Source organism: Monomorium pharaonis, chromosome 11 (genome assembly GCF_013373865.1).
Source record: "Monomorium pharaonis isolate MP-MQ-018 chromosome 11, ASM1337386v2, whole genome shotgun sequence".
Lineage (NCBI taxonomy): Eukaryota > Metazoa > Arthropoda > Insecta > Hymenoptera > Formicidae > Monomorium > Monomorium pharaonis.
The window spans coordinates 4,395,732-4,423,295 of NC_050477.1; the positions used below are offsets into that span (position 1 = coordinate 4,395,732).

The following is a 27,564-nucleotide window of genomic DNA, read 5'->3' on the forward strand; positions in this document are numbered from 1 at the left end:
TCTACAAGCAGTGTTTTTATCCTCTCTTGTTGGCGAAATGAATACACAGAAAAATTCCAATAATATTACGGAACGAGCGGATGTCACGAGTAAGCGTACATTACGACATAATCAGGAAACGGACAATCCTTGTTACAAGGTATCCGAACGATTCACATTTATTGAACACTAGTCTGCACTGTACGAACGTAAACTCGTATTTTGTTTTAGATATTCCTTTTTACAGTAATACTACCTTGTTTATAAAATCTACTAGAATTAGATTTAAAAATGTATATATTTCTGCTTTTGATTCGTAAATGTTAGATTTGTTATTCTTTGTATGTTGCTTAACATATGACTATCTTTAATTCAATGTTTGTTTTATCAAAATTGATATTATTCTATCATGTTTTCAACTTATTAATGACATATTATGTAATACTTAATTTTTATATTTTATTTTTTATGTATAACTAATTTATATATTTTTACACATTACGTACATAAAGCAAATAAAATTGGGAATTAGATAACTGTATAACATATAACGAGTTGTATAAAAAGCATACACATTCAAATTAATATTTGTTTAAATAGGATATTAGTGAAAAACAATAGATAAATGACATCTCTGTAATATATCAATAAAATGTTGGATGAAAATCACTTTGCTATAAAAAATTAGATACAAATTAGAAAAAATTTAATGTTTGTCGGACCATTTATATAATTTTCTATTAGTTTCTTAAATATAAATGCATTTCGAGATTTGGATAAAAGATATCTAAGAAAATGTAACTAAGAAAAAAATGTCATCTACTAAAAGTACTTTAGACCAGGATAGTAATCATGTAACTTTTTCTCAGGGCAAAAGTACAAATTTTTATCATTTAAATTAATGAATTGTTCATTTTTCACATTTTACCCTGTAAAAAAACTACTATCAAGTTACACATTGAAAATTACGAATTAAAAATTAGAATCAGTTGGAAACAAAAAATTAAAATTGAAAAATTATTTGACCAGTCAAGGTAATCTTTAATAATAATTTACCTAATAGTACCTGATGGGTATAGGCTTTACATGACTGCTACTCAGAGCTTGTGTATTTGTTAATGTTTTTTTAACTTTTAGGAGCATCTCCTGTCTCTAAAGTGCCTCGATTCTAACCAGGCAGATCGCAACTTGTGCGAGCCATACTTCCTCAATTACAAGAACTGTAGAAATTTTTGGGTAACTTCTCTGTCAACTTATAAATCCGTATTCGCGTAAAATTGCACTTTCGATAGAACTGTTTTCTTTTACAGACTTCCATAAAAACCGATCGCAAATCTAAGGGCATTAAGCCGCATCTGCCGCCTCCAGAGGAACGTGCCAAGATAAAAGCTGAATTCCTAAATTCTAGATAGCAATACGCGCGCGCGCGCATACACACACCTTGCTTTGTAAAAATATCTTTTATTCCGTGATATTCTTCGGTGTCTTGCAGTATTACATTACACTGTAATATATTACGTACGTATATATATATATATGTATAGTCCAACAAAATTTATATATAAGCTTGAGAAAACTTATTAAATTCACAAAAGAAATGCTGTCTTCACTTTTACCGTCTACACTTCTTATCGTAATACACATTATTTTATTTTACACTGTACTCGGTAAATCGCATTATTTTGATATATCTACAATTGCGATCAAGTGAATTTTAAAGTATAATAGAAAAAAAGAAATTAGCTGTATATCGATATTATCGCAACATTACATTCCATTGTAGCAGAATTTTATCGTTGCAATTTACAAAAATCATACACGATAAAATTGTTTGTACACATATCTCAACGCAAAAATGTACACTCGATAAGCAATAAACTCACATTCTATCTTTTCTTACTTGACGTACACATTGTACTAAATGCAGTTTGAAGTATACTACACAACACATACAATATTCTATAAAAGAGAATTTATATATTAGGGCTCAGATAAAATATTCGAACATTCTGTGTATTCGATTTGTTCGAATAGTTCGAAAATTAAAAAAAGCATTTATTTCGAATATTTCGGACAATTTGGATAGTGAAGAAGATTGGAAATAAGTGCGCATCAAAAATAAAAGACTAGTTTGTCACAAGTCTTTTACATTAATAGGTTTGTTTGCGCGTGGAAGAATGCAAGCAACTCAAACCTATAATATCAAAATTTAGATATAAACTACAATAATTTTGAATTTTCGGGCCTGAAATAAGTGTAAATAGTTTAAATATCTCTTCAGTTCGAAAAGTTCGAAAACAATTACTTAACGTTCAGTCTTAAGATTCAAACTGTCTGAATTATTCGATCATCTGATTTCCGAGCACTAATATAATTGCCGATAATTTACACGGCTTTTATGAATACTAAAAAGGAAGAGAGAAAAAACAAGAGAATTAAAATAAAAAGCAAAACATAAGTAGATACAATGTACATTGAGTATATAACGACGTCCGAGGGACGACACATGTCGAAAACGAAGAGGTGCATCTTTAGTTTACCGTTGAATGAGCTCGGCAGCATTCAAAGAAAAGGTATTCGTACACACATATAATATAAGCTAGCGGAATACCACGATGGAGAGAATGTTTTATGGACGAACTGCTGCTCTTGGAGATAAAGCGATACAGATAAGTATATCACAGTAGTTAAACAACATTATGGACAATTTTGTTATTGCGTATAGAAATAAATAGGCGATCCAACAGGCACTATTTTTTAGATATGTGTGGAATAAAATAGCGTACTATATTAAATCTCTGCGAGCAGCATTATTATTATTGTTTCCGCGCCAATGGTACGTGTATTTTCATAAAAGGACGTGATTCTAGAAATTCCTTATTCTCTCTTACAAGTGCTTATGTCATGGTAGTTAATTCCTCGTGAAGTTCTAATAAAAAGTCCGTGTGTGTATGTGTGTGTCAGATCTCTTCTTCCTGCTTGCTTTTCCGGTGTTAGGTTATCGATCTTTTGTTGTACTTGTCTCTTCGTTCTTTAACATGCATCGTCGGCAAGTAGTCATTCGGAATGATCTTTTATGGTGAACGTCTGAATACGGAAGTGCCGGCACATTTGACGTACCTATAATTATAGAAAACCAATGACGTTGGCACATGCAAAAGTGTCTTGAATTATAAAAACAGTAATAAATATGGTTAGAAAGCTTAAAATTAGAGGCTTACTATGTATAATTGAAAATATATGTCATATGATTATAATTATAATCACATATGACATTTTATTAAACTTACCACACAAGTGCCATAATGAATGTGCGCCAACAAGGCCACTACGGAGACTAAATACATAATTTCCAAATCTATACTGGGCAAGATAAACGAGAAAATAGCGGCCACTGCGACTGGCAATAATATCCATGGTAATATTTCGCATCTAGTACTACTCATTTGTGATACAATTAGTCGACACTGTAATGTAAACATCATTAAAGTGAATAATATTATGATAATGAAAATGTTAATAGAGTAATTGCTATGTTGAATGTAAATATCTTACACATATATTAGAGAAAATAGTGCCAATGGCAAAGTATATTATTCTCGGATCCTTCTCTAAAATATTGTTCGGCGAGTGCATTATCCAGACAGTGGAAATTATAAAAAACAAAATTACAGGTACCAAGGGCCTTATAGCCTCTGGAAATGTTCGCATTTTGCCGGTCTTATCTCTGTACGATCTGTAAGACGATGCAAAATAATTATGTTATATAATCAAGTGCAGTGTTTATATAATTAAAAAAAAAAGTTATAAAAAACAAATTAAAAAAATTGTAAGAGAGAAACAGACAATTTAATAAAAAAAGAACTGGTACTGGTCGATCAATATTTATTATAATTATTCTTAATAGAAATTTTAAAATTGTTTTTATCTAAATATTTTGGTATTAATAATTTTTCTTACAGAAACAGTTACTTGCTATAATAATAAAATGATATTTACTTATATATATTCCAAACGACGACCGGCAGGTTGGACACAAGTGCGCTAACGTAAAACAACAATTCAAACATTATTCCCGCCGATATACCACCTGGCAATTCGAATTTCCACGCTTCGTGTCCACCTATACTGGTAAGTGTAAATACAATGACAGTTGCCTACAAAATCAACAAGAAAATGAGATGTTAATTCTGACAGATCAAGAAAGCAATAAAAGTCAATTACTAACGTGAAAAGATACATTTTCGTACATTAAAAATCATATCATTTGAGCAAACTTACTAGCATGGAAGCATCGTATCCCCAAGGAAGAAACAATACACCTGTGTTATACTTCTCCCAATGACTTAGATAGAAATTAATAAATACGTTCCATAGTATGAAGTACATTCGCAACGGCGAGACACTGTGATCCGTTCTGCCGAAGACTGAGTACATACACACCGTGATCAACATGGCAGTCCAACTGTCTAAACCATGATCAAATAATTCCCCTAAGGGGCCAGAAGTTTGTGTGCGTCTTGCCTGCTTTCCATCTATCCCGTCTGCAATTATAACAATTGTAAATGAAGTTATTGCCTAAAGGACTGGTACTTTAACGAGATTTACATTTTATCTGTTTCGATAAAAGTATATTCAATCGACTGTGTAATTCAAATTTAATTCAATTTGGATCATATAATATTGAATTTATGTGTCTATACTTCAAAAGATATATTTTATTTTATAAAAATATTATCTCAATTATTATATATATTTTTAGATTCTTTAAATTCTACTTGTTAATATTAAATCTACATATGAAGCAAATACACATACCAAGCGTATATGCCATAAAAATGTTAAAAGCAGCCATGGCAAAGACCCATCGTGCTATCGGAGGGTATTCCGGCTTGTCATCACTGGATGCGTAAAAATAGTAGTCGTAAATCGCAAATAGCATAAAGTTTAGCACAGTAAAAAGGAATCCCGAGAAAGTTAGTACGTTTGGAGCAATCCATTTTGGACAATACTAAAACAAGACAGTATACAATATTAGATAACATTATATAGATTGCACTCGTAGTAAAAATACTATGTAAAGAAAAAATTTTTTGTTCTATTACAATGCTACGAAATAAAATAAAACTAATCTCATTAACATATATCGATTATTTCGCTAATGAAAAAGATATTCTACCTGTACCACTTTGTTCCAAAAGGGATGCATAATGTATACGCTCAGGGGACTTGTGTCCAGGGAGCTATACTGAAATCAGAAATGTTATATACATTATTACATTTATTACATATTATTTATATTATAATATTTGGAAGAATAAGCTCGGATTATTTGAATAAAGTTTGCATATTTAGAAGTTAAAAGAAAAAAATGTAAAATATTTTTATCATAAATTATAGATTGTATAGAAGATTACAGAAAATACGTATACTATCATAAATTATAGATTGTATAGAAGATTACGAAAAACGTACAGAAGATTATTGCAATTGCCTGATGTAGATATATAATATTTTCTCATCCCCTATATTTCGAAAACGGTTTGAAATTAACCCACAAAATACAGGTTTGGTCCATTTTGCGAGCTACCGAATTTTAAATCGTCAACAAGAATCGGACAGACCTTACAGATATATCTGTGACGATGAGTTTCATTTGCCGTGCACACGCGACACATTGATACGATTTCGTCGAATCGATATTTCCCACGTAACGAAAGATATATAACACTATCAAAATCGCGGACAGGCTTACCTTGTAACTCTCGAAGCCGGTGAGATGCTCCTCCGTCAGGTACTCCACCTCGTACTTCAGTTTGCGATACATCCTGGGAATTCCTCGGAGGGGGTCTCGATCACCTTACGAATCTCACGACGATGCTTGTTCCGGGAAGCCGTCTACGCGAACCGTTCAGAAAGGGGGTGGGTGGCGCCGGGCTACGGCGAACGCGTGCGAGGAACGTGTCGCCTTGCCTTATTTGTACCGCATGCAAAATCGTCTATCACGTCGGCCCATTATGCGTGTTCGGAGTAATCACGGCGAGTACGCGAGAAGCCGCCGATTTTTGCTCTCGAGACGACGACGCAGGCCCCGCGCGGCAGAGAGATAGACAACACTACCCCAACCACCGTCGTCGTCGCGCGACGAGTACAGATACAGACCTACAGACGAGTCACTCGCACCTCGCACTTACTCCTCTCCTCGCCCCAATCAGGCACGACGCGGCGACGGACTACGCGTGTATTACGTATGCACGCGTATCGGATGATCCCGGCGCGTCGCGCCGATCCGCGCCAATGAATGCGCGATTTTTCCACGCGGGTAGGAGAGAGAAAAAACGCGCGCGCGGCGGCGACGCCGGCTGATCGTCCGTCGTCGCCGATCGCCTACGTCAACCGAAACGCAAGACGCCGCTCTTAGCGAACGAGGTCGGTAACATAGGAATATCGCGGAGGCAAGCGACGTCGGTAATGCAAAGTTCTGTCCTTCCTAAAGAAGACGACGATTATCCGCTATAGGTCAATCTTTCTGAAGTCAGGAAGGTCAGGATGGAATAATATCTGAGGGGGGAAATACTCCAAGGAGAAGACGCAATCTCCGTGCGATTACTGTGATCCTTGAGGTCCTCGGACGACTGTGATATTACGACGCTCCGAGGAAGAAGAAGACGGCCAATCGCGACGCGCAACCGCGGCCTGATTGCACCAGTGGTGAGCGATCTGGAGATCCTCCAGAGTCCCGGTTTCATGAGGCCAGTCGAGAGTGTCGAGACGAGCTGAGAGTGGGTGTAGGATTTTGACAGTCGACCTACCGCCAAGGTGCCCCTTCGACGTGCTTTCGTACGATGACGTAAGCCGGCACCGGTGTCGTATCGTCCTGAACACGCGCCCAGTCCACTTGACGGCCGCTCGGGAAGATGACACCCAGTTGCTAATTGACGCGAGAGTAACGACGCGCGCACCGGTGTTCATAGGCATGGGCGATGCTCTCGTGGCTGTCACTTCTTGAAAATCGTCACCAGAAGGTCATTGTAGGTATTACCACGCGCGTATGTGCGCACAATGTGTCTAACATTATGTCAACAATTCCGATTGTGCCCCGGCAGCTTCGTCGTCAATCCGGAAACGTCACCATGGCTTCCGCTACGGAGCAGCAGCAGCAGCAGCAACAACAGCAACAGCAGCAGCAGCAGCAGACAACGCTGGAGTTTTACCAAGCGATGGCAGACTTCAAGAACATGTTTCCACAGATGGATGACGATGTGATAGAGGTGGGATTCGCAGCATCATGCATATTTTATTAATAAACTATTGTACTGCTTTATCAACGATGTTCTATTTTGGGAATATGCTTGCATTCTGTTACAACTGCTACGTCAAATCACAGGCTGTGCTGAGATCCAATCAGGGAGCAGTGGACACCACAATCGACCAGTTGCTCACCATGAGCACGGACAACGAGAATGAGAAGATCAGGAGTGAGCTGGAACAGAAGGAGGAGGTGCTCCCGAGCACCACAAAGCAGTCGCCCAGAAAAGACCCTAGCAAATCGTTAAAAAGCAGCCTTCAAAAGTGGCAGCCTCCACTGCTGGGACCATTACCAGATACTTTTCTTAGGCTCCCTCAGCAAGGGATGTCGGACGATGGCATTGATTCGGCGTATTCACAGGAGAACTCTATGCTGGAGGACGAGAGAATCGCTATGTTCCTGCAGAACGAGGAGTTCATGGCAGAGCTACGTTGGAATGAGGATTTCCTGTCCACGTTAGAAAATGGTAAAGAATTGAGGGATGCTCTGTGAGGGAGTGCAACTGGGAAAAGAAAATTGAACGTCTTTTCTTACTCTTTGTAGATTCGAAACTGGAAAAATGCAGCAGCCAGACTGGTCACGACGACGAGGATCTGTTCAAAGAAAGACTGAAAAACATGGGCAAACGTAAGCGTAATGAATTAGAAAACAATTATTTGAATTACGAGCACACGTACTTGTTTAATGTTTATTTCACTAACGACGAACGTATCCTTGCAGTATCCCGACGCAAATTCGCGCAACTTACGAAGGTGTTCACTCGCAGCAAGAAACGCGGCGGCAGGCAATTGTTACCACCGACGGCTTCTTGCGATGATCTCCTGGACCCGGAAGAATCGTCCAAACCTCAATCCTAAAGAGAGATCTCCCATAACTATACGATCTTATTGTAATACTTGCTCTTGTCTCTTGTCGATTGGGAAAAAAAGGTAATTCAACGGCATTTGCAGCTTAATGTAATTTAGATGTTACACGAGTCTTGGAAAGAAGCATATCTAAGTGCCGTGACTTGCGAAAGACAAGATTAGTTATGTCAGGGTCGTGTAAAACGTAAATTAATTAGCGATTCAAGTTTCTAGCTCACTTGACACGGTTGACAATTATAGCTGTAGAGATAATGGAATTGCAAGGTTGAAGACCTGAAGGTGCGTCAGAGTGAGAAGACAAAAAGACTCTGCGAACACAATGAATATCAAGTAAAATGCTTGAAATTGTAAAAAAAAAGTTATCAAAAAATCCGTATCTCGGTAAATTATGCAGATATACGTAGGGATTAATTAATCTTAAAGCATTAATTAATCTTAGTGCATTAATTAATCTTAATGTATTTTCTAGTGAGGATACAGAATCTGTTTCTGATAAAATTCAGTGTGATATTTTATGACGTTGTAACGTAAATTTTATTTTGACAGATTATATATTTTGTTGTGACATATGTTGCTTGCGATTATCCTTATTACCGCGTATCATTGCGTATAATCGTTTTGAAGACTGACATAAGAAAGTTTTGCAGAAATATATCGAGCGATATTCTTGATAAAATCGTCGCTGTTATTGGATAAAAATACTTAATGCAAATTAAGAGGGCGACGGTCACCGACGATTAAAATTTTTATTGTACGCAAAGTACGCGACGCGTTTGCTTTCTAGCATATACGGCTACGAAAGTAATTGATGTTGTATATACATATCTATGTGCATCGTATGCCGATAGTGCGTTAATGTTAATTAAGCACAATAGTTTATTAAAAATTTAAAAAAATGCAACATTGATTGTCCGGATTGAAAAGAAATTGTGATTTTTTAAGAAATCCGATTCTAGAGAAGAAAAAGATTTGGTCTGGTAAAAGCAATTGATTCTTCGAAAAAAAAATGGATGAGGGCTTAAGTTGTATTTTTACAAAATTAATATTACTATAGATTATTTCCCAAAATGTCACGTTAAATTGTATTTATCATCAGTTTAGTGTGTCGCGAATTGAATTCAAAATTCGAAACTTTACACGCCTTCATTCATTTATTCTTTCGATTCTACTTGCAACTACAAGTAGTAATTGCACCTCCTTTAGACGTACAACCTAGTCATTCAGTCTAGCCATCATTATTTATTGAACAAAGCTCTGACATTGTAACGACATCGTGAATGTAGAAAATATTTATAAAAATGATCGTAGGCAGTCTAAGTAATTTACAACATGTGCTATGATGACAAACATGTATGAGAATAAATTGGAAGGGATGCTGGAATGGAGTTTACATTTATTTAAAGTTTCGTTCGCATTCAAAAATTTGGAAAGAAATAGTTTAAAAAATGTACATTTATACACATAAATCCTCGTACCAACCATTTCTCTCCTAATAATATCAAAATCGACTGGTAACTGATAAATATCCTAAATGACAGTATCGAAATATCAAAATGAGATTGTCTTGCGTTACGTATCAGGTTGCTTAAAGAACACTCTGGCACCAGAAAGACTATAGTACAGCAATTGGAACTCGGCATTTCTCTCGGTGAGACGTTGGAGCGTGAGCGCCCTGGTCTGCTGAAGTTTCTCGTCGCCATGGTCGTCTTTGCGCTCTGCAGCGAGCCTCTCCTGAGCGATGTGCTGTTCCACCGTCTTGAACCAATGAAGGCCGTCCAGTTCAGTACTCTGATCGAGCAGCGCGTTGATGTAAGCAATACCCATAGCAAAGCCATCGTCGGTAAAAGCCGCGCCGGTTTGGTTCTTCTTAAACATCTTCTCCTTGTTGGACACGGAGTTGTCGACGAAGCTGAGCGTCAGCGGCGGCACGATAGCGTAAAACTGTTGCAGATGGTAAGACTTGGCGTCTCGGAACGCCGGGGCGAACACGTCGACCAGCAGCTTGAAGTATTGAATGCCCTCGGTAAAGTTACGCACCAGATCGGCTATGTCGTTCTCCAGCCGTCTGGCCGCAGCCTGTGTCGTGGCGCTATAATTCAGTCCGCGACAGAGCGATTCGAATGGCACCGTTTTCTCGATATCCGGCAGAAAGGAGACCGCATTGGAACTAGCGTGAAGGCCGCCGGAGCGAATCAGCCGCACATAGCCGAGTGCGTTACCGATCTGCGTGATCAATTGGCGAAACTGATCCAGGTAACTCAGCCCGTCGGCGGTCATTCCCAATTTCCGAATGCCCTTCTGGAATTTCTCCGCTCGCTCGTACGTGTACGGAGCAGCGCCTGCTTCCCGTTGCGCGCGGACGAATCTGATGTCGCGCATTAGTCGCGACTTGATGTGCTCGTCAAAAAGGAATTGCGAGAAGGTATGCAGCTTTACGCGCAGAAACTGGTAAACAAAGTTCACGGTGGTGCTCATGATACCGGTGCCGTGAGTGCGAATTGAGTTAGCAATATGCCGAATGCCAATGGTGTTTAGGTGCTTGTTGCCGCTGCTATGCTCCACGAACGTCTGCGTGTTTAGATTGTACAGGTACCTGCGACGAAAGGCAATATATTAATTTCTAAATATTTATTATAAACTAAAGTTCTTACTAACAATATTTTGGCTACCTGGAAACGAATACGTGGATATTACGCATAATCTCCAAAGCATCCAGGCCCTGCTCGAGAGTCTGCGTCGGCAGGTGATCCTGCACTGTGTCCAGACCCATCTTGTAGCTGGCCAATGCATGCATCGTCCGATAGGTTCTCCAGTCGTGCAGAGCTACCGTCGTCAGATTATAAAACATGTCATCCAGGTAATGCTCGACGAACCTCTTGGTGCAAACCATGTTTTCGGCCAACGGTAGCGGCGGTGCTCGCACCACCCTGCCGCTGTCTTTCGCGCCGATGTTAAAGGGATTCGTGGAGTCCAGTTTGAGATGAGCGTGTACGTGCAGTCGTAAGCTGGTCTCGATCTCGTGGCACGCCGGTTTCAACACGCTCTTCACTAAGCTCTCCCGCAGCTCGGCGATGCGTTTCGCCTTCAGCTCGGCGAATTCTTGCTCGCTTACGGCGCTGTTAAAGGCGGCGAATAGATGAGCGAGATGGCAGACGCCACCGGTACTACTGTCGACGACCGAGGAGAGATAAGCGGGCAGCATGTTCTGATGATGCAGCAGCAGTGAATAGTCGCAGTGTTCGTCGACTAGCTCGTACAACTCGGCCACGGCATCGTAGCTGTCCAACAGAAACCGCAGCTTCACGACCTCCTCCTCGCGGAAGGTGTCAGTCAGTTGGGTGGCGCACGCCAGTGCGCAGCGCACTATCAACCGCCTGTCTGGACTCGCCGGCCCGCTCATCAGTCGCATGCTCAGCCCTATCAACGAGAGCGCGTCCAGTCGTTCCCTGCTGTAGCCTTTGTCCCGCTGAACGAGAGCCTTGCGCGCTGTCTCCATCATCATCAGCACGTAGTAGGCCAAGTACTGCAGCACTTGTGCCTGCGACTGCACCACGACTGGCCCGAGCGCGTGGAACGTCGTCTGCAAGGCTCTCTGCAGCTCCACGAGTCGGCAGATCAACTGCACCGTACCACGGCTCATCGGCTTCGACAGTTGAGCATGCAGATTCGTCACGAACGCGACGGTCTCTTTCATCTGCGCCAGCAATGCCAGCAGATCGGTGAGCAGCGTGCGCTTCTGCCCGATGTCCGACACCTGGAGACTGGTCCGTGTGAGAATGCTCTGCATCTCCACGCACCAGGTCGCCGAACGCTGTATCAACGCGTTCACCGTGACCGGCAGTCTCTGCGTTCGCGCCAGCAGGATCCTCTCGCCCACCTGCGGGCTCACGGCGCTCGTCGTGCCGGTTTCCTTCGGTACAACGTCGCCGAGAAACTTGCTGGGCACCCACATCACGTTCCCCATCAGCGTGACCGCGTAGAATCTCTTGTTGACCTCCAGTACCCTTCTGATCAACTTCTTATCGCAGGCGCCAAATAGCTTTAGCACCATGGCGACGCCGACATTGGCTCTTATCCAGTTCCTGTTCACAGCCGCGTGGTCGTTGGACTTGCCCTCCACGTCCGTTATCAGGTTCTTAAGATAGCTAACGATCTGCTCGCTCATCATCGCTCCCTTGTTCACGTCCATCACGTGCTCGATCGCCTTCAGAAACATATTCTTACGCAGCAGCTTCTCCTGTAGATCTCTCAGCAGACGATCGAACGTCTCTAGCTTCGGCGAAGCCTCCGCGACACCGAACTGCGATGGATTATGCATCACCGAGCGCACGTGCATCCTGTATCTCTTCCACTGGTCTAGTATCGCTGGCTGAGCGTCGACAATCTCGTCGAAGATCACGAGGATCACGAATAGGTCTACGAATCCCTCGAGCAGAACGGGCAGGTAGATCTCGTGGACGGCGCCGGACAGACTCGCTAGTTGCTGCGTGGTCAAGTGTACGACCGCTGACATACGATTAGCAAAGACAGACAGGTCCAGGAGATCGGACAGCAGCTCGGTTACTCCGGCGAGACCGTCGTCGTCCGTACACCTCTCGCCGTGGGCGAAGAGCCTTGCGTAGAAGCCAGCAGCCTCGGCCTTCAGCAGTCTGACCTCCCTGCACGTGCCTGCCACCGCTGCCAGCAGCTTCGAGAGCACCTTGTTCTCCATCTCAACCAGGGAAAGGATGCCAATGTCCTCCCTGGTCTTGTAGACTAGGCGTAAAGGACCCTCTACGACGTGCTCCAGCGTTGAGTCGCCACTCTTCCATGACTTCTCCACCAAATTCTCGAAAAACTCCCCGTACTTGCGCAGGTGCATGGCACCCGCGGCCTTGTAGATACTCTCATCCTTCTTGGTCGAGTTCCACGTTGGTGCCTCTATCATTTTCTATTCACAGAAGCTGCGACTTTGGCAACTTGTGATAATTATTGCTGGCACGCTAATTACAAAATCATTATAATCAATATATATGTATTACAAGTTTATAATATAAATAATATTACATCGAGGAGTCTCCTTTCTCTTAATAATATATAAAAAATATAATATATTTTTATTTGACATATAATAACTTACCTCATCTATCGAACACGTGTTTTTATATATTATTTATTATACGCATTCGAACTTAAATAACTGTTATTATTCTATTTTTGCACAGTATCCGGACTGTCATTGTAGATTCATTTAACTTCAGTGACTTCAGTTAAAACAGCTGACACGGTTGACACTTGTGTCCTCAGGAAGGTGGATAACAAAAGCTAATCATTGCGCCTTATACACGATAGATGGCAATGTTCTCGATAATATCGACAACCGATATTTTTTTAAAATTCATATGATTTTAAATTGTATTATTCGAAAAATTATTTCTATAATCTGGAACAAAAGAATTGTGAAAGAATAAAATATTTTAAAAGTATCAATAAAAAATGAATTTTTTATTTTATTAATCCGTGTATTAAAAAAATTTTCTTAGTCTTCTAATCCCGAACAGATAGATTGCATGTTTTAAAAAAATTAATCTTTAATTTCTTTGTTATTTTCGTACATGTATTCAAAACTTTTTATCTACATAACTTCAAACAAGAATTATAAAATAATGAATAAAACATTTTAAAAATATTAGTGAAATTTCAAAAGAAATCTTAAAAGTACTAATAACAATTATTAATTTCTTTTCTTGTAATACTTGCCTGTGCATTTGAAAACATTTTTATTTTTATAATCTCGAACAAGGAGCTAAGGATTATGAAATAACGAATAAAGTCTCATCTGTCTGCATCGATATCTTTTTATTATATCGGTACAAGACGTATTAATTTTATTTCTAAACAAAAAGTGAAATAGAAATTATATGATGCCAATCTTGTTAGCAACGTCGAGCGCGTCGTAATCGCGTGTCAGACGCACATAAGCCTTCTTTTTGCCGTCTGGCCTGATCAAAGTGTTCACCTTCGCTACATCAACGTCATAAAGTTTCTTAATCGATGCCTTGATGTGGTACTTGTTGGCGTGAGTGTGCACGATAAAGACTAGAGTGTTGTTGTCCTCGATCTTCTTCATCGCCGCTTCTGTCGTCAATGGGAACTTTATGATGTTGAATGCGTCCATGCTAAAATACAAGTCGCAAGAATACAATAATAGATTCTTAAAAGAGGCGATCACATGTAGAACTCATTCAAACTCAAATTAGAGCTCTTACCGATTTCTATTCGGCACAGATTTGCGCGGATATTTGGGATTTCTCGGTGGCCTGAAAGTCTTGGGTCTGTGGAAGTGAACGGACGTTCTGATCTTCCGTACTCTGGAACCATGGACTCCCTTCAAGATCTGCAAAAAAATAAATACAATTGTCAAAGATCTGCAAAATTTAATACATGCTTAGTGGTGCGTGCTTTGATTATTCAGTATTGTGTTAAAAATGTGTTTTCACAGAAATTCAAAGAGATTCCCACACTTAAAATCATCATTAAGAAAGATATGTTTTGCTTAAGATATTGGCAAGTGAATTTTAGCAAAAGTTTTATTTTAATCACCTTCTTCTGGGCCTTAAGAGCCTTTTGCAGTGGAGCTGCTGGCTTTCCTCCCTTCGGCGTCTTCTTGGCAGCCTGAACATTTTTCTTGGGTTTGCTGATCAATGGCTTGCTTGCAAGCTTAAGCACAGGCTTCGCCGCTGGCTTGGCGGCCGGTTTAGCGGCGGCTGCTGGTTTGGTAGCCGCTGGTTTTTTCGCAGCTGCAGGCTTGGCCGCAGGTTTTGTCACCTTTGAGGTAGACGCCGCTGCTGTGGCCGGTTTTTTTTCAGCCTTCTTCTCTGTCTTTTTCTCTGCAGGCTTACCTGTAGAAGAGGGCAACACAGAACTGACATAATTATTAAATAAACACATTTGGTCTGTTCTTTTTCGATGCACTGCTGCACTGGTGCAACAAGTTGAATGAGAAAAAATATATTTATCTTACTTTAACTTGTTGCACCAGTGTAGCAGTGCAGCTAAAAAGAGCAAATCTATTGCGAAGAACAAGAATCGACAGTGTACTTTAAGGTTCCAGCTCTCTGTCCTATCTTGCGTTCAGATTCACCAATCAAATTTAACATTTAGTAAATAAAGATAAAATGATACTTGGTGAAGAATGTACTCGAGTGAAGGTAGCCAAGGATTAGAGAACCAGAAGATAAGAGATTTCATCTACCGGTAAATAATGAAAATCTTAACACTCGGGAAATCTATACGTATCCTTTTAGGTTATGGTTGCACGCTGACGCTACAGCGAACAAAATTGCTGTCTCGAATGTGACGCGTGGCAAGTGCGACTCGCGAAAAAGCGACGAGTGAAATCACGCGAAACGTTCTTTTTGTCGAGGATCGTCGTTTTCGCCGTTGTAAACACAATCCTGGAAAAACATGTACGATCGCTCGGCCACATGGTCACGGATTGCGTACCGGAATCGCGGGCCACGCGCCGTCGTTGCGACGTTCAATGTCCGCAGCGTCCGCGTGAATTGTAACGCGAAGTTGTTCGACGAGAAACGCGCACTCACGGGAAAAGGGAACAAACGTCGCGAATTGTTTTCGAACCCACCTGCCTTCTCCGTGGGCTTCGGTTTCGGAGCCATCTTTCTGGAAAAGAACGTCAATCCGCGACGGAAACGCGAATTTCCGTCGATCCGGCTACTACGCTAGTCATTGATCGACGAGAAAGGTAGAAGAGGGCGACACCGATCAAATACCGATTTAAGGCAAGTTTTTTTAAAATCCGTATTAGATAAATCGTATTATCATAATTGCAGTTTTTATAAACCCAAGTTGCATAATGCGATTGATCAATCGATGAATAAAGAAGCTCATCTTGACATATTAATTCAGCTGACAAAATCATTGAAAATAAATTTTTTAGATGTCCAGTTCATTGATCTAATGATATATAATCACATTTTTGTATTTTGATAAAAAAATTAGTGAATTTGTTTATCTAAAGTATACTTAAATTAATTAATTAATTAATTCAACCAGCTTTTATCAAATTGTTTAATTTTTTTTAAATATATATTAGACATTACAGACGTGCGCTTCGCGCGCAATATTTAACTTTTTATTATTTTTTTTTTTTAAATAAACTACAACAATAATTGTATAGATAACTATCTATACAAATTTGACAGCTGTCAAAATTCAATCAGCATCGCGGAAAAGAGGCTTTGTTACATGCCTTTTTAAAGATAGGATAATCGATAATTATACTAATAAGTAAGTAATAATGACAATATTTTTATAAGAAAATTATTTCCTGTAATTATACTATCAAAATGATTAAACTATGACGGAATTTATGTATCAATGTTGCTGTCAATACTTTTATTGTATTAAAAAATTAAGAATCATCAACATTCTACATCGATGTGTTAATATTAATTTACACACCATCAACAATAGTGTCAATATTTATGACAATATTAATCGTGTGTAAGGTTAATTCCTATTACACAACACTTATTGCAGGCACGGCACGCACATGTCGTTTTTCACATTTACAACCCGCACGTATTATAATGGATCGAACATCTGCCGCAGCAACCAATGTTTTCCCTTTTTATTCGTGCGGAATCCATTATATTCTGCTCGCCAGTCTTTCATGGGCGCTGTCGGATAATAAGCGCATAAAAAAATCAGTCAATAAGATGTAACTAAAAGTGTATCAAAAAATCGCAGTCGTGCAATAATGCGGCGCGCATGTGAAAAAGATATTGAAAAGAATTTTTCTTCATGAATTCGATTTGAAGAGAGCGGATATGTTAGAGACGCGTTCCGCGGTTTATAAGATGATGAAGGAAGAGGCCCACGACGAGAGACAGGTAGAGAAGGGATTAATCAAGCAATTAATTAACACACAAATGCGCCACGTGTCCCTTTTTTTAATTATCTTCACAGATAACTGATTGGCCGCCGCCCTTCTCATCCGAAACCACGCCATACAGCGAGAGCGACTTCGGCAGCCTGATCAGGCGGACCTGCGAGAGCAAGAGCCTGACTCTCCGAATCTCCAAGGTGATCGTCATCGGCGACGTCGCCGTCGGCAAGACGTCGTTGGTCAACCGGTAAATGACTCGGCGAGCGATTGTTTAGCGACCCTCGATTAAATTGATCCTCGCGGAATTGCGCGCTGCAGAATTAATTACTTTTTGCAATCTAAGAAAGAAACACCTTTAAAACCGTAGTAAAAGAAAATTTATTGTCGTTTTGCGTGCAGCTTTTGTCACAGGCACTTCGACAACAATTACAAGGCCACCATCGGCGTGGACTTCGAGGTAGAGAGGTTTGACATCCTCGGCGTGCCCTTCCACTTGCAAATGTAATTAAACGCCGACAGGCTTTTCCACCGACGTTCGCGAGAGTGTGAATTGAATGTAATGTAGTAATTTGTGATGACACACTTGCAGATGGGACACCGCGGGGCAGGAAAGGTTCAAATGCATCGCGGCGTCCTATTATCGCGGCGCAAATGGTAAAAATCCCTTTTTTTCCGCGATCTATGTCTATTCGTCCTACTTCTTTTATGCGTATTTCATTTTTAGTAATCATGGTCGTTTTCGACCTGGGGAACCTGATGTCGCTGACGCACTGCCAGCAATGGTTGAACGAGGCTAGTCGCAGCAACGTTGGCCCTCATCATATTTTTTTGGTCGGCGCTAAGAAGGATCTATTAGTGAGTTTTTGCTGAAGTATCTAAAAATTTCAGTAAGATGCAGATTTGCAGGCTTAAGTAATTTGTTAACATTAATTAAATGATAAAAGTTCAAAAGTTAATAATTTTTAACTTGTTATTTTTAAAACACGTTAATTTTAACTTATTAAGTTTTTCTCCAAGTTTATCTATGTAAAAAGAAATTTAAGTATAATGTATATTAATGACCGGGAGAGACGGGAGAGACCGGGAGAGACCGGGAGAGACAGGGAGAGACGGGGAGAGACGGGGAGAGACGGGGAGAGACGGGGAGAGACGAGTAGAGACGAGTAGAGACGGGTAGAGACGGGGAGAGACCGGGAGAGACCGGGAGAGACGGAGAGAAACGGGGAGAGACCGGGAGAGACGGGGAGAGACCGGGAGAGACGGGGAGAGACCGGGAGAGACTGGGAGAGACGGGTAAAGGCGGGAAGAGACCGGGAGAGACGGGGAGAGACCGGGAGAGACGGGGAGAGACGGGGAGAGACCGGGAGAGATCGGGAGAGGCGAAGAATGTTTCTATTATGTTTAAATTAAGGTAATAAGAAAAATAAAGATGGCTGTTATTTTATTAAAAAAAAGGAACTTATTTAAAACAGTCTTTTAAATGGATTTCTAAATCCATGGCAGCTTTTAGAAAAAAATAACAAAATATTGATTCATAAAATTAATCAATAATAAATTAAATACATACACTTTAATTCAAAATGCTTATTTAAAAAAAATGGGTATTTTAAAAAAAATTCGGTTTTTTAATTAAAAATTATTTCAAAGTTTTAATAAAATAAGATTTATATTACATTATAATAAAAATACAAAACAATAAATAGAAACAAATTAATTAAATACAGTGCCAAAGGCAATAAATAAATAAAGTAAGTTAGAAGTACGTGAATAAATGAATATTAGATTTATTAAAGATAGATAAATGCTTATTCAAAAATAAAATAAAAAGAGCAACAGTAAAGCAACTTTTGAAAGTTAAACAACGAAAGCAAAGAAAATTTGAAAAAAATGTAGCATAAGAATAGAGAGCCACAGCAACGCGTGGCAGGGCATAGCTAGTTAATAAATAAAAGAAGAGATGTATTTTATTTTAATTTTTTTTCCTTGTACATTGTCACATAAAAAGCAATCTCTATTATTTCGTTATTTGAACTTAATTATTTAAAAGAGATCTGTCAGAGCAATTTTGTCGTTTTTATCAAACGCTTTTTTCTTTTTTTTTTGGAAACATCCAGTCTCATCCAGTGTACGAGATAATCGAAAAGCGAGCGATTGAGACAGCAAGGAGGATGCGGGCGGAATACTGGGCGGTCTCGTCGAGGACAGGCAACGGGGTATTTGAACTGTTCACGCGGGTCGCCGCACTTTCTTTTCACGCGATGGCCCTGCGGGAAATGCAGAGCTTAAAACTCGAGCCGATCAACATCGGCTCGGCAACGATAAGTGAGTGGAAACGTAGAATTTTCCCGTTGAAACATTTTCTCTGAATTTTTATGAAATACTTTTCACTAATATCTGTGTCTTTTCAAATCTATATCTTTTTTTTTATAGCATTTGTTAATTTAACTTTGAATATTCTCAGGATATTTTTATTGAGTGTTCCAAAAAGTGATAATAATTTTATGGACAGTTTATGGAAATAAATACATACAGTCATTGTACATAAGGAACAAAAATTTCTCTCTTTTCAGCGTTGAACAGGCAATCGAAGGAAACCGAGATAAAGCGGCGGGGAGGGCTAAAATGTTCCAGATGTCCGATGTGACAACGGAATTCAATAAATATTTAAGTAATATTACAGACGATAAAATAAGAACTAAAAAAAAAAAATAAAGACGGTCAGCTTTGATAAACAGATATTACGTTTACTATCGATAATTGAAGAAACGCCGTTGATCCCGACATTTTTGCTTTTACAGTCGGAAAAAGAGTCAAGTCGCGCGATCTTCGGTCTTTCAGCGCGTTTCTCGCTTGAAAATTCCCGCGCGCCGGTCGAGGCGCCACCGTCGACACGCGTGCCTTTGTTATTTATGAACACCGTTCAGCGCATTTCCGCTCCCTGAGAAGCGCGAAAGGGAGAGGGGGAGGAAACGAGACAAAAAAAAACGCAATTGCCGACCGTCACCGATCGTGGCCGATCGTCCGGTCGCCGCCGGTCGGTTGCACGTATGCATGTCGTGCTCCGTCCTTGCTCGCGTAAGTGCGATCGGTGCGATCTTCGTCGAGCCTGGGTCGGTGCATCTATCTGAAAAACCGAACGGCGTAGCGTCCGTACGTCACGTGGCTGTCGCCTATTGGAGACCGCGGCGATTGTTCATTGGACGTTCACCCGTGGAATAACCGGTTAACCCTTCGAAGGTAAATTTCGAGCTGCATTCCGACAGGTGATAAGGCGGCGGTGCGGAGTGTGATACGGGGAAGAGGGAAGAGAGGAAGGAAGTGGCTACGTGCAGCGAGCTGAGCGCAGACGTCGAGTCACGTGACCGCTAGAACGGGGGAGCCAACTTGGAGTTGCGCCAATTGCGCGAAAAAAAAAAACGATATCTCGCACGTGTTGGACGCGCGGCGTCCTTCACGACGTAGAAACGCAATTAAAAATCGAACGACGTCGCCCACCTTCGTATCACATTCCGCACAATGGTCTCGCAAAAGTGAGTCATCGCCATCGACTATTATCGGTTGCTACCTATCGGCGTGCGGCCTATCAGGTGATAGGCAAAGAGGCAGATTGCTAATCCGTTATCGGTTCGGACTGTCTGTCAGTACAATCTATATCGAACGTATTAACTGTCACTCGACACATCGAACATTCGGATCTCCGCACGCGTAAGCCGTTTATCGATCTCCTTTGATCGTATAATTAATTATTCGCGCGATATTCATCAATCGGGTCTCCTTTCGAATCGTACGAGCGGCCAAATTACGCGATTTCTTCGGGTCGAACAAAACGAGTGTTCAAAACGTGAGAAAAGGCAACGGTTTGACGACCGGAACGACCGAGCTCTCATGCAAAACAAACGCGACGCGACGGCGCAGCTGTTAATAACTAATTTCATCGATCTTATGTCGCGCGCGCGCGCGAGTTTAAACGAGTTTTCGAGTGATTACTTCGAACGGAACAATACGCGTGCGTCGTGGAGAGCTCGTTTCGTCGATTATTTCCGCGAATGACATAAGCGTCTCGCGGTGACTCGGCATCTCGATTTCTCGCAAGCTCTCTCGCGCCCGCGCCGTTCAGAGATAACGCGCGCGCAAACCTTCGAGAATCTTTCGGGATTCGCGGATAAGAGGAACTCGACTCACGTGCGTATCTTTTTTTTTAATTTCTACCGTGTCATCCTCTCGTCCGCGTGTGCGTGCGGGTATGCGCGAGTGAAACGCGCAATTAGCGCGAGGAAGTAGACAATACGATCCGGGCCTTGCATCAGTTTCCAGGAGTTCGAGCCCGCTTTCACCGATCGCGGCGAAAATTATACGACGTCTCGTAATCGTTTCAGGGAGTAAGGCGAATAACATCTTTTTCTTTCTCTCTTCCTGCAGTCGTTTTGAACACTCGGATCGATCCTCGATCTTTGTAGCAGTGACCGACACGTACACAGAGAAAAAGATATCGTTCTCAGTTAAGTAGGGCGGGGTACTCGTTTCTTCTTTTATGTTTTTCTTTTATGTTTTACGTTAACGGTTAAGCCTTTACGAAGAGAACGTTCTTTCGATAATGGTGCCTCAAAACACACTCGTTGTTTACTTGAGCGAGATTTACTTAAAACAGACTTCTGCGTGCACGCGAGGAAAACATGTACTTGTATTTTAAATAAATATCCCTCACTTCAAATAATTCGTAGGTTTATGTAGCCGCAAATCTACCGTGAGTAAACTTATTTAAAATATATTTTAAAGTTTTCTAATAATTTAATACTTTTCGATCAAGAATAATATCAAGTTAAAATAAAAATATGGTCTATTTACCGTTTTGACTTTTCTTCGATTTGATTTTATAATATTCTTCGAAAGAGTTTGTAATAAATTCTCTCTTCAAGTATGACGAGGGATTTTTCTAAAATTTGCGATAGTATATTTTAAGATTATCATCAAGATAATATTCTATATTAAAGATAATTAAAGATAACCGTTACTTATTAGAAGTAAATTAAATAATTGCTTTTCTTAATGTTTTCTATGTGCAGTAATGTTTCCTTCCGACTCTTGTGAGTCGAAAAAAAATTAGAAAGTTTTGGATAACGTAAAGAGATCCATTATCTCGATCAGAGAAACGGGATAAGAAGAAATTATCGATCGGTTAGGGGAGGGGGCCCGGTGGCCACATACGGTGGGAAATTTGGGATTTATCTTTTTTCGAGGAAAATATTCAATCGGTCATTATTTATCACCACCTTTTTTATCGCTGTTATCTTTTTTTTGTCTTTTTTCTTCTTGCGCGTTGTAACGCGATAAAGATCAGGTAAAAGCGAGAGGGCTCCCGAACTCTCGAAAGATTTTGTAAGTTTTTGAAGGAAAGAAAGAGAGATGCGTTTTTATAAATTGAAGATCTCGTCTGGAACTGCATCTGTTATCTTAGATATCTTTTCTCGCAGCAAGACAATCAGTCAGATGAGAACACGTGTCTGATCTTTGATCTCAAATGTATTATTCAACGTTTGTACAGTCACGACGAAGCGCTATCGATGTCGTTTTGCGAACGATAAGTTCACGTCACATCGGATTAATCGTCACACGATTATCTGTAATGACAAGGTTGAAGTCAAACTTATTAAAAAGTCACATGGACAGTAGAAAAAGCTTTTTTACATTTATGTTAAAACCGTCCTTGTCAAAATCGACTAGAATGATTTCCTGCTTTCTTCATGAAAAACTGAAATTTTCAGGAAATTTATCTTTGAAAATCCTGAATTTTTTAATAGAATTTTACTAGTATTCAGGAAAGTTTTTAAAATTTTATAAACTTTGAAATTTATTTATTTTTAATTTTTTAATTTTATCTCTTTAATAAAATTATTTCTTAATCTTTTTGATAATATAAAATCGACAATATAATATACGCATTTGTGTATAGTCTTATGTGACAAAGTTTAAAAAAAAATTATAAAACAAATTAGTTACACACACAATACATCGTTCTAAATTGGTGTTGTATGTTTCATCACCTTTTCTAATTCCGTACTTGCGATAAGCTAAATCCGTGTGTTTGTTTAATGTTAAACAGATAAAAAAGCAGATTTTTAAAAGTTCGGAGTGAAACACCGAGTAAAAAAACAGTTTTTTTATTGTATAAAACGGTTTTTTTGCAAAAATTTTGTAAAAGATATAGAAATATTTTTTTATATTTATAACTTCAAAAAACGAGGAAACATTGTTGCAATAATGCAGTGCCTATAATAATAAATTCGAGTTCATACTAATTGTAAGCATATGCACTAATAGCAAATTCGCGGTCTTTGCATTTACATTTTTTATAGAAAAATCTTTTAAATAAATGTAAAAATTGAATTCTAGAACAATAATATGGCATCAAATGCTCATAGAAAATATATATCTGAGTAAAAAACTTTTAGGGTCAGAGTAAAAACTGATTTTTACTGAGTTTTTTTTTTACTTAAAGTTTCTAGTTTTTTTCAATACTTTTTATCTCTAATGTTAAAAGCTCATATGTCTTATCAGTATTTTTTCAAATTTAATATTCAAAATTCAAAATTAAATAAACTCTTTTTTATAATTATAGAATTGTGGAGAACATTGAAAAGTATAATAAAATAAATTTTAAAGTATTAAGGATTCTAATCTTACCTAAAATTTTGGATAAAACTTGAGTAAACACAAATGAGCTCGAAGCTTATTTGTGGTATTAATAAATCACGGTATCAGAATGAACGCAGATTAATGTAATTGTATGATAACAATTTTTGATAACATAATTTATCTTGACGATGATGAAATGAACATCGAGTATGCAAAAACGTTCATATCTCGTTCCAGTTCCATTTAAAAATAAGCATAGCATAAATTACGTTTAGAATTTAAAGATAACAAAATGACTACAACTTAATACAAAAATTTTACAGGGTGTTTACAGGGCCGTTCGCAAGAAATTTATAAATTGGCGTTTTATTGTGCACTCACAGACAGCTTAATATTTTAGAAATTGTACAATATATGTTAACTCAGTATAGCCTGCAGAATTGCACGATCAATAATGTTGTACTCTAATATTGAGTGTTTAGAAGTTGTTTTTATTATATTCTGCAAAATATTCTAGGGACTGCCTTAAAGTTCGATCACTGACATCGCACTGATCTAGTATCTACGTGGAGTGCCAATATTCCAATTGATATTGGATTTAATTTCTGCGATCAATGAAAGTAATTATCGCATCAAGATATCAGTTTTTATATTATCGAAACGGCCTTTGCGAAATGCAAGATTCCGCGCAAATATTTAAAATTACAATTTGTATTATGAAATTTATAGTTTAAAAATGTAATGAAGTTTTTTTTATTATAATAATCCCTCTGCTTTTGTGAATGTGTGCATTTTTTATTGGAAATTTTACTACGGTTTCAACATTTTTTCCTCGGACGTTATTTCGTCTTTTCCTCTGCGCTCTTCTGATTTTCCTTTATTAGACTTTTAAAGAGTTTCACAATATAAGGTTCCTCATCGCAGAACTTTGGTCGTTTTTTCTCCTCCCGTTTCGATTCCGTCGTCGTCGACTGTTTGTCTGTCAGAATCGTCGATTTTTTATCCTTCGGCTTCGGACTCATTGATTTTCCGTCACTCTTCTTCGGATTCTTTGACGTCATCTCGATATCGATATTTTTCTCGTTCTGCTTTTCGTCACTTAAATCCTGCTTTTAAAAATAACACTTTTTTTTCACGTTTGAAATACATCGAACGAAATCACCAAGAATTTCGCTAACAGTGCTTTTGTTTTATTCGACGACGCTATCTCGCCAGTAAGTTTTGACTGCGTATTCATTGATATAGATTATTCACCGACGTATATCACAAGCCACGTATATTCTTATCGAATATTTGCGTTTAATGTTTTATCTTGTATGCCGGATATTTAATTATATATTAAATGGGACAAATTTAAATTGACCCATTACTCTATAATTTTTACTCGATAATTTTTAAATCGATTAATTCCTACTGTTGTGAGGTTTTTAAAGGATAATATGCAGAGGTTAACCAATTACCAATATCGAGGGTATCGGAGAAGGTAAATTGGTTATCAACGAAATGATAATTTTATGCCGCCCCTTAAGTATATAAATAATATAATCTTACAATTAGATATAAACATGTAAAGAATGCGTACTTGAATGTCTGTAATTTCTTTTTCGGGTGCATTCGTCTGTTCAGATTCGCTTGCCATGATTAGACGTTGAAGAATTTCACCACCAAAAAATTTAGATTTCAGAAAACAGAAATTTGCTTTGCTATTTAATCAGCACTCTCGCCTTTTTTCAATTTGCAATTTAGGTCCTTTTTCAACTGCGAAAGGTGTAAATATGAATTTTAATTTGTTTTTTTTTTTTTTAATTTTTAATGTACCCAGAAAAATATCAAACCGATAAAAAAGCGATTACTTAATTTACTTTTTTCCTTTTAGCAAGTAACGATTATTTTTAATAAGGAATACCTTTTTAACAAAGAATAATAATTAAAATATTTATTACAAACTTTAAAAAAACTCATTATCGTATACAAAAAACAAATATATATTTTTTTCGAGGAATATTATAATTGTATTTAAGTAACAATAATAACCAAATTGAATTTTTGTTTTTATATATTTTGAATAAATTTGATGCTCATGAGATGAACTTATGATAGATTTGCGATATAAACTCACATAAAATAAAAATGAAAAGTGTATTTTTCTCTGTATACGTAGAAGTATATTTTTAATCTAAATATTACTTGTTTCAAGTAAATAAAGCATGTATTTTAAGACTGTTATTAAGAACATGTTCTTTGTAAAAATGATAAAGAAAGTTTTTTTTTTCTTTACGAAGTTTCCTAAAAGATGAAAATTGAGTAAACGATTTTCTTAGCCTTAGAGAATATTTTCTACGTGCATAATCATTTAATTATTTTTAATACATCTTAGATCGTGTATAAAAAGTCCAGTTGTTTTATATTATAATACTTGCCTACGGATTTCTTTCGTGAACAGAGCAGAAGAAAGGCTGACAGCGCGTGAAGGGACATCATAACGAGCATACATCTGTGATTAAAACTGTCCCAATCTATTAGCGCCATTAACATAAGCAGTAAATAAAAGTTATTGTTATTCGGCTGCGGGGATGTCTGTGAATTTTTTATGAAATTTTAACGGGAGATGGACTCATGATGGTCCGTAAAAGCGAGAGCGAAAAGCACGGCCCGCAACGCGCTCGATAAAATTCTTCGCAAGACGGGGATGACAAAACAACCGCGATTTCGATATATCGGTATTTGTTTGTACCGCGATATTGTGATACATCGAGATACGTCGAATGTCATCTGGCTGGCGATAATAATATATGATGTAATTCTGGGAATTTGACGAAATGGCGCGTAAAATGGCGCTCTAGTTTGTGCATATTACAACGTGATAAGGCAATCGTGCCTTTTACGATCGCTGTAGATTAGGCGCATGACGTCGCATCGCCGGACGTGTTTAAAAATACTGACCTTGCAGTTAACATCGTAATTCGCTACCGTATGTTTCGCCTTCCTACGTCCGTCGCTCGTTGAACAGGAAGATTGTTTCACGGCGCATATCGCACAATAAAAACATTTATTTCATTTCCTGCTGACAAATTGATCAATAATTTATCTGACGTCGTTCAATGAAGACATATAAAGCCGCAAGACTTTCGGGAATGTTATAGACAGGATATAGAGCTTATCCTTCTTCCTCCCTTCGGCGGAGTGAGAGGAAGGGGCGCGTTGGGTAAAATTTGGATTTTTTTGTGCAAAATATCTCGCACTCTTTTTCTTAATGTTTACCGTCATTGTTTATAATTAAACTTTGATCTCGTTTATAACTTACTCTCTATCTTTTTTTAAGTATATGATTAGATATAAAGTAAATGAGTAATGTGAGTGTGTTCCCGGTACAAATGTTAGAAATGTTTTTTCGTCGCGAGATTGATAACAAAACCCGCTTAATTACGCAGTTTTACCATTAACGCCGACGAAATGCATGTCTCTTTTCACTTGCCTTTTCTTAATGGCACTTTCACTTTCTCGATCGCGACGGCGACTTCTACCTGTATACCGCCGAGTTTCCGACGCTATTTTTTGGAGATTATGAAATACCGAGTGCAATTTAATTTGCTTGACTAACTGTAAATGGAACCGTGCAGTTAAACAATTTTCTCGATCACAAATAGGACGTGGGCTGTTTGAATTTAAATTAATTACATTGCACTGAAAAAAAGAGTCTCGTTGAATTAATTAGAAATTTGGTAAGTTCACCCAGAATTTGAATCAGAAACAGATTTCCAATTAATTTTACGAGACTCTGTTTTTCAATGTGCGTATATTTATTTGATTACGAAATTATCTTTTGAGCACATAACTCTCGGTATACATAATCATTCGATTTTTTGGAGAAATTTTTATATTCCTTC

General features: G+C 38.7%; 7 protein-coding genes and 1 long non-coding RNA gene across 11 annotated transcripts in view; 4 read left to right on the top strand and 4 right to left on the bottom strand.

The window, feature by feature from the left end:
* Positions 1-7: 7 nt before the first annotated feature.
* On the top strand, positions 8-1,577 carry LOC105840385 (coiled-coil-helix-coiled-coil-helix domain-containing protein 7). Its single transcript, XM_012687301.2, has 3 exons — positions 8-139; positions 1,117-1,215; positions 1,290-1,577. The coding sequence occupies exons 1-3, from the start codon at positions 38-40 to the stop codon at positions 1,389-1,391; spliced, it is 303 nt and encodes a 100-aa protein (XP_012542755.1). The 5' UTR covers positions 8-37; the 3' UTR covers positions 1,392-1,577.
* LOC105840383 (ethanolaminephosphotransferase 1) lies at positions 1,425-5,806 on the bottom strand. Its single transcript, XM_012687299.2, has 8 exons — positions 5,735-5,806; positions 5,159-5,227; positions 4,798-4,990; positions 4,261-4,523; positions 3,979-4,136; positions 3,535-3,715; positions 3,270-3,446; positions 1,425-3,099 (listed from the first exon to the last, which is right to left on the bottom strand). The coding sequence occupies exons 1-8, from the start codon at positions 5,804-5,806 to the stop codon at positions 3,037-3,039; spliced, it is 1,176 nt and encodes a 391-aa protein (XP_012542753.1). The 3' UTR covers positions 1,425-3,036.
* Positions 4,449-4,999, top strand: LOC114254683. The gene is made up of 2 exons (XR_004965073.1): positions 4,449-4,540; positions 4,742-4,999. It is a non-coding gene; the product is annotated as an uncharacterized LOC114254683 (long non-coding RNA).
* Positions 5,807-6,868: 1,062 nt separating the features above from the next.
* Positions 6,869-9,535, top strand: LOC105840384 (CUE domain-containing protein 1). The gene is made up of 5 exons (XM_012687300.2): positions 6,869-7,010; positions 7,086-7,250; positions 7,367-7,754; positions 7,832-7,915; positions 8,009-9,535. The coding sequence occupies exons 1-5, from the start codon at positions 6,963-6,965 to the stop codon at positions 8,143-8,145; spliced, it is 822 nt and encodes a 273-aa protein (XP_012542754.1). The 5' UTR covers positions 6,869-6,962; the 3' UTR covers positions 8,146-9,535.
* On the bottom strand, positions 9,377-13,471 carry LOC105840382 (WASH complex subunit 4). 2 transcript variants are annotated; one of them, XM_012687298.3, is made up of 3 exons: positions 13,274-13,471; positions 10,824-13,136; positions 9,724-10,747 (listed from the first exon to the last, which is right to left on the bottom strand). In XM_012687298.3, exons 2-3 carry the CDS (start codon positions 13,079-13,081, stop codon positions 9,724-9,726), a joined length of 3,282 nt encoding a protein of 1,093 aa, XP_012542752.1. In that variant the 5' UTR covers positions 13,082-13,136; positions 13,274-13,471. The 2 variants fall into 2 exon arrangements, with proteins under 2 accessions (XP_028047366.1, XP_012542752.1); XM_028191565.2 differs by lacking the exon at positions 13,274-13,471 and having other exon boundaries at positions 9,377-10,747; positions 10,824-13,081.
* Positions 13,472-13,971: 500 nt separating this feature from the next.
* The window catches only part of LOC105840386 (60S ribosomal protein L23a), a 56,927-nt gene continuing 43,334 nt past the window's right edge, over positions 13,972-27,564 (bottom strand). The window contains exons 1-4 of one of the 3 annotated variants that reach the window (XM_012687302.3): positions 15,779-15,913; positions 14,737-15,035; positions 14,403-14,530; positions 13,972-14,312 (exon numbers count right to left, since the gene is read on the bottom strand). In XM_012687302.3, coding sequence (XP_012542756.1) covers positions 14,051-14,312; positions 14,403-14,530; positions 14,737-15,035; positions 15,779-15,812 — 723 coding nt within the window. In that variant the 5' untranslated portion in view covers positions 15,813-15,913 and the 3' untranslated portion in view covers positions 13,972-14,050. Of the gene's footprint in view, positions 14,313-14,402; positions 14,531-14,736; positions 15,059-15,234; positions 15,309-15,778; positions 15,914-27,564 lie in introns of those variants that run through there. The other 2 variants (XM_036294093.1, XM_028191625.1) reach the window with 2 other exon arrangements.
* LOC105840387 (ras-related protein Rab-34) lies at positions 16,330-19,779 on the top strand. Its single transcript, XM_028191626.2, has 7 exons — positions 16,330-17,048; positions 17,125-17,291; positions 17,444-17,545; positions 17,634-17,698; positions 17,769-17,899; positions 19,159-19,366; positions 19,615-19,779. The coding sequence occupies exons 1-7, from the start codon at positions 16,986-16,988 to the stop codon at positions 19,686-19,688; spliced, it is 810 nt and encodes a 269-aa protein (XP_028047427.1). The 5' UTR covers positions 16,330-16,985; the 3' UTR covers positions 19,689-19,779.
* Positions 23,800-25,318, bottom strand: LOC118647960. Its single transcript, XM_036294094.1, has 2 exons — positions 25,260-25,318; positions 23,800-24,783 (listed from the first exon to the last, which is right to left on the bottom strand). Exons 1-2 carry the CDS (start codon positions 25,314-25,316, stop codon positions 24,517-24,519), a joined length of 324 nt encoding a protein of 107 aa, XP_036149987.1. The 5' UTR covers positions 25,317-25,318; the 3' UTR covers positions 23,800-24,516.

Coding starts and splice junctions, on each gene's coding strand:
- LOC105840385 (XM_012687301.2), top strand. CDS start 38: ATGAATACACAGAAAAATTCCAATAATATTACGGAACGAGCGGATGTC. Junction 140..1,116: donor CGGACAATCCTTGTTACAAG/GTATCCGAACGA, acceptor TTTAACTTTTAG/GAGCATCTCCTGTCTCTAAA. Junction 1,216..1,289: donor AGAACTGTAGAAATTTTTGG/GTAACTTCTCTG, acceptor TTTCTTTTACAG/ACTTCCATAAAAACCGATCG.
- LOC118647960 (XM_036294094.1), bottom strand. CDS start 25,316: ATGGCAAGCGAATCTGAACAGACGAATGCACCCGAAAAAGAAATTACA. Junction 24,784..25,259: donor AAGAAATTACAGACATTCAA/GTACGCATTCTT, acceptor TTTTAAAAGCAG/GATTTAAGTGACGAAAAGCA.
- LOC105840387 (XM_028191626.2), top strand. CDS start 16,986: ATGTTAGAGACGCGTTCCGCGGTTTATAAGATGATGAAGGAAGAGGCC. Junction 17,292..17,443: donor AAGACGTCGTTGGTCAACCG/GTAAATGACTCG, acceptor TTTTGCGTGCAG/CTTTTGTCACAGGCACTTCG. Junction 17,699..17,768: donor CTATTATCGCGGCGCAAATG/GTAAAAATCCCT, acceptor TTTCATTTTTAG/TAATCATGGTCGTTTTCGAC.
- LOC105840383 (XM_012687299.2), bottom strand. CDS start 5,806: ATGTATCGCAAACTGAAGTACGAGGTGGAGTACCTGACGGAGGAGCAT. Junction 5,228..5,734: donor CCGGCTTCGAGAGTTACAAG/GTAAGCCTGTCC, acceptor TTCTGATTTCAG/TATAGCTCCCTGGACACAAG. Junction 4,991..5,158: donor TTTGGAACAAAGTGGTACAG/GTAGAATATCTT, acceptor GTCTTGTTTTAG/TATTGTCCAAAATGGATTGC.
- LOC105840382 (XM_028191565.2), bottom strand. CDS start 13,081: ATGATAGAGGCACCAACGTGGAACTCGACCAAGAAGGATGAGAGTATC. Junction 10,748..10,823: donor ATCCACGTATTCGTTTCCAG/GTAGCCAAAATA, acceptor CTTTCGTCGCAG/GTACCTGTACAATCTAAACA.
- LOC105840384 (XM_012687300.2), top strand. CDS start 6,963: ATGCTCTCGTGGCTGTCACTTCTTGAAAATCGTCACCAGAAGGTCATT. Junction 7,755..7,831: donor CCTGTCCACGTTAGAAAATG/GTAAAGAATTGA, acceptor TACTCTTTGTAG/ATTCGAAACTGGAAAAATGC. Junction 7,916..8,008: donor ACTGAAAAACATGGGCAAAC/GTAAGCGTAATG, acceptor GTATCCTTGCAG/TATCCCGACGCAAATTCGCG.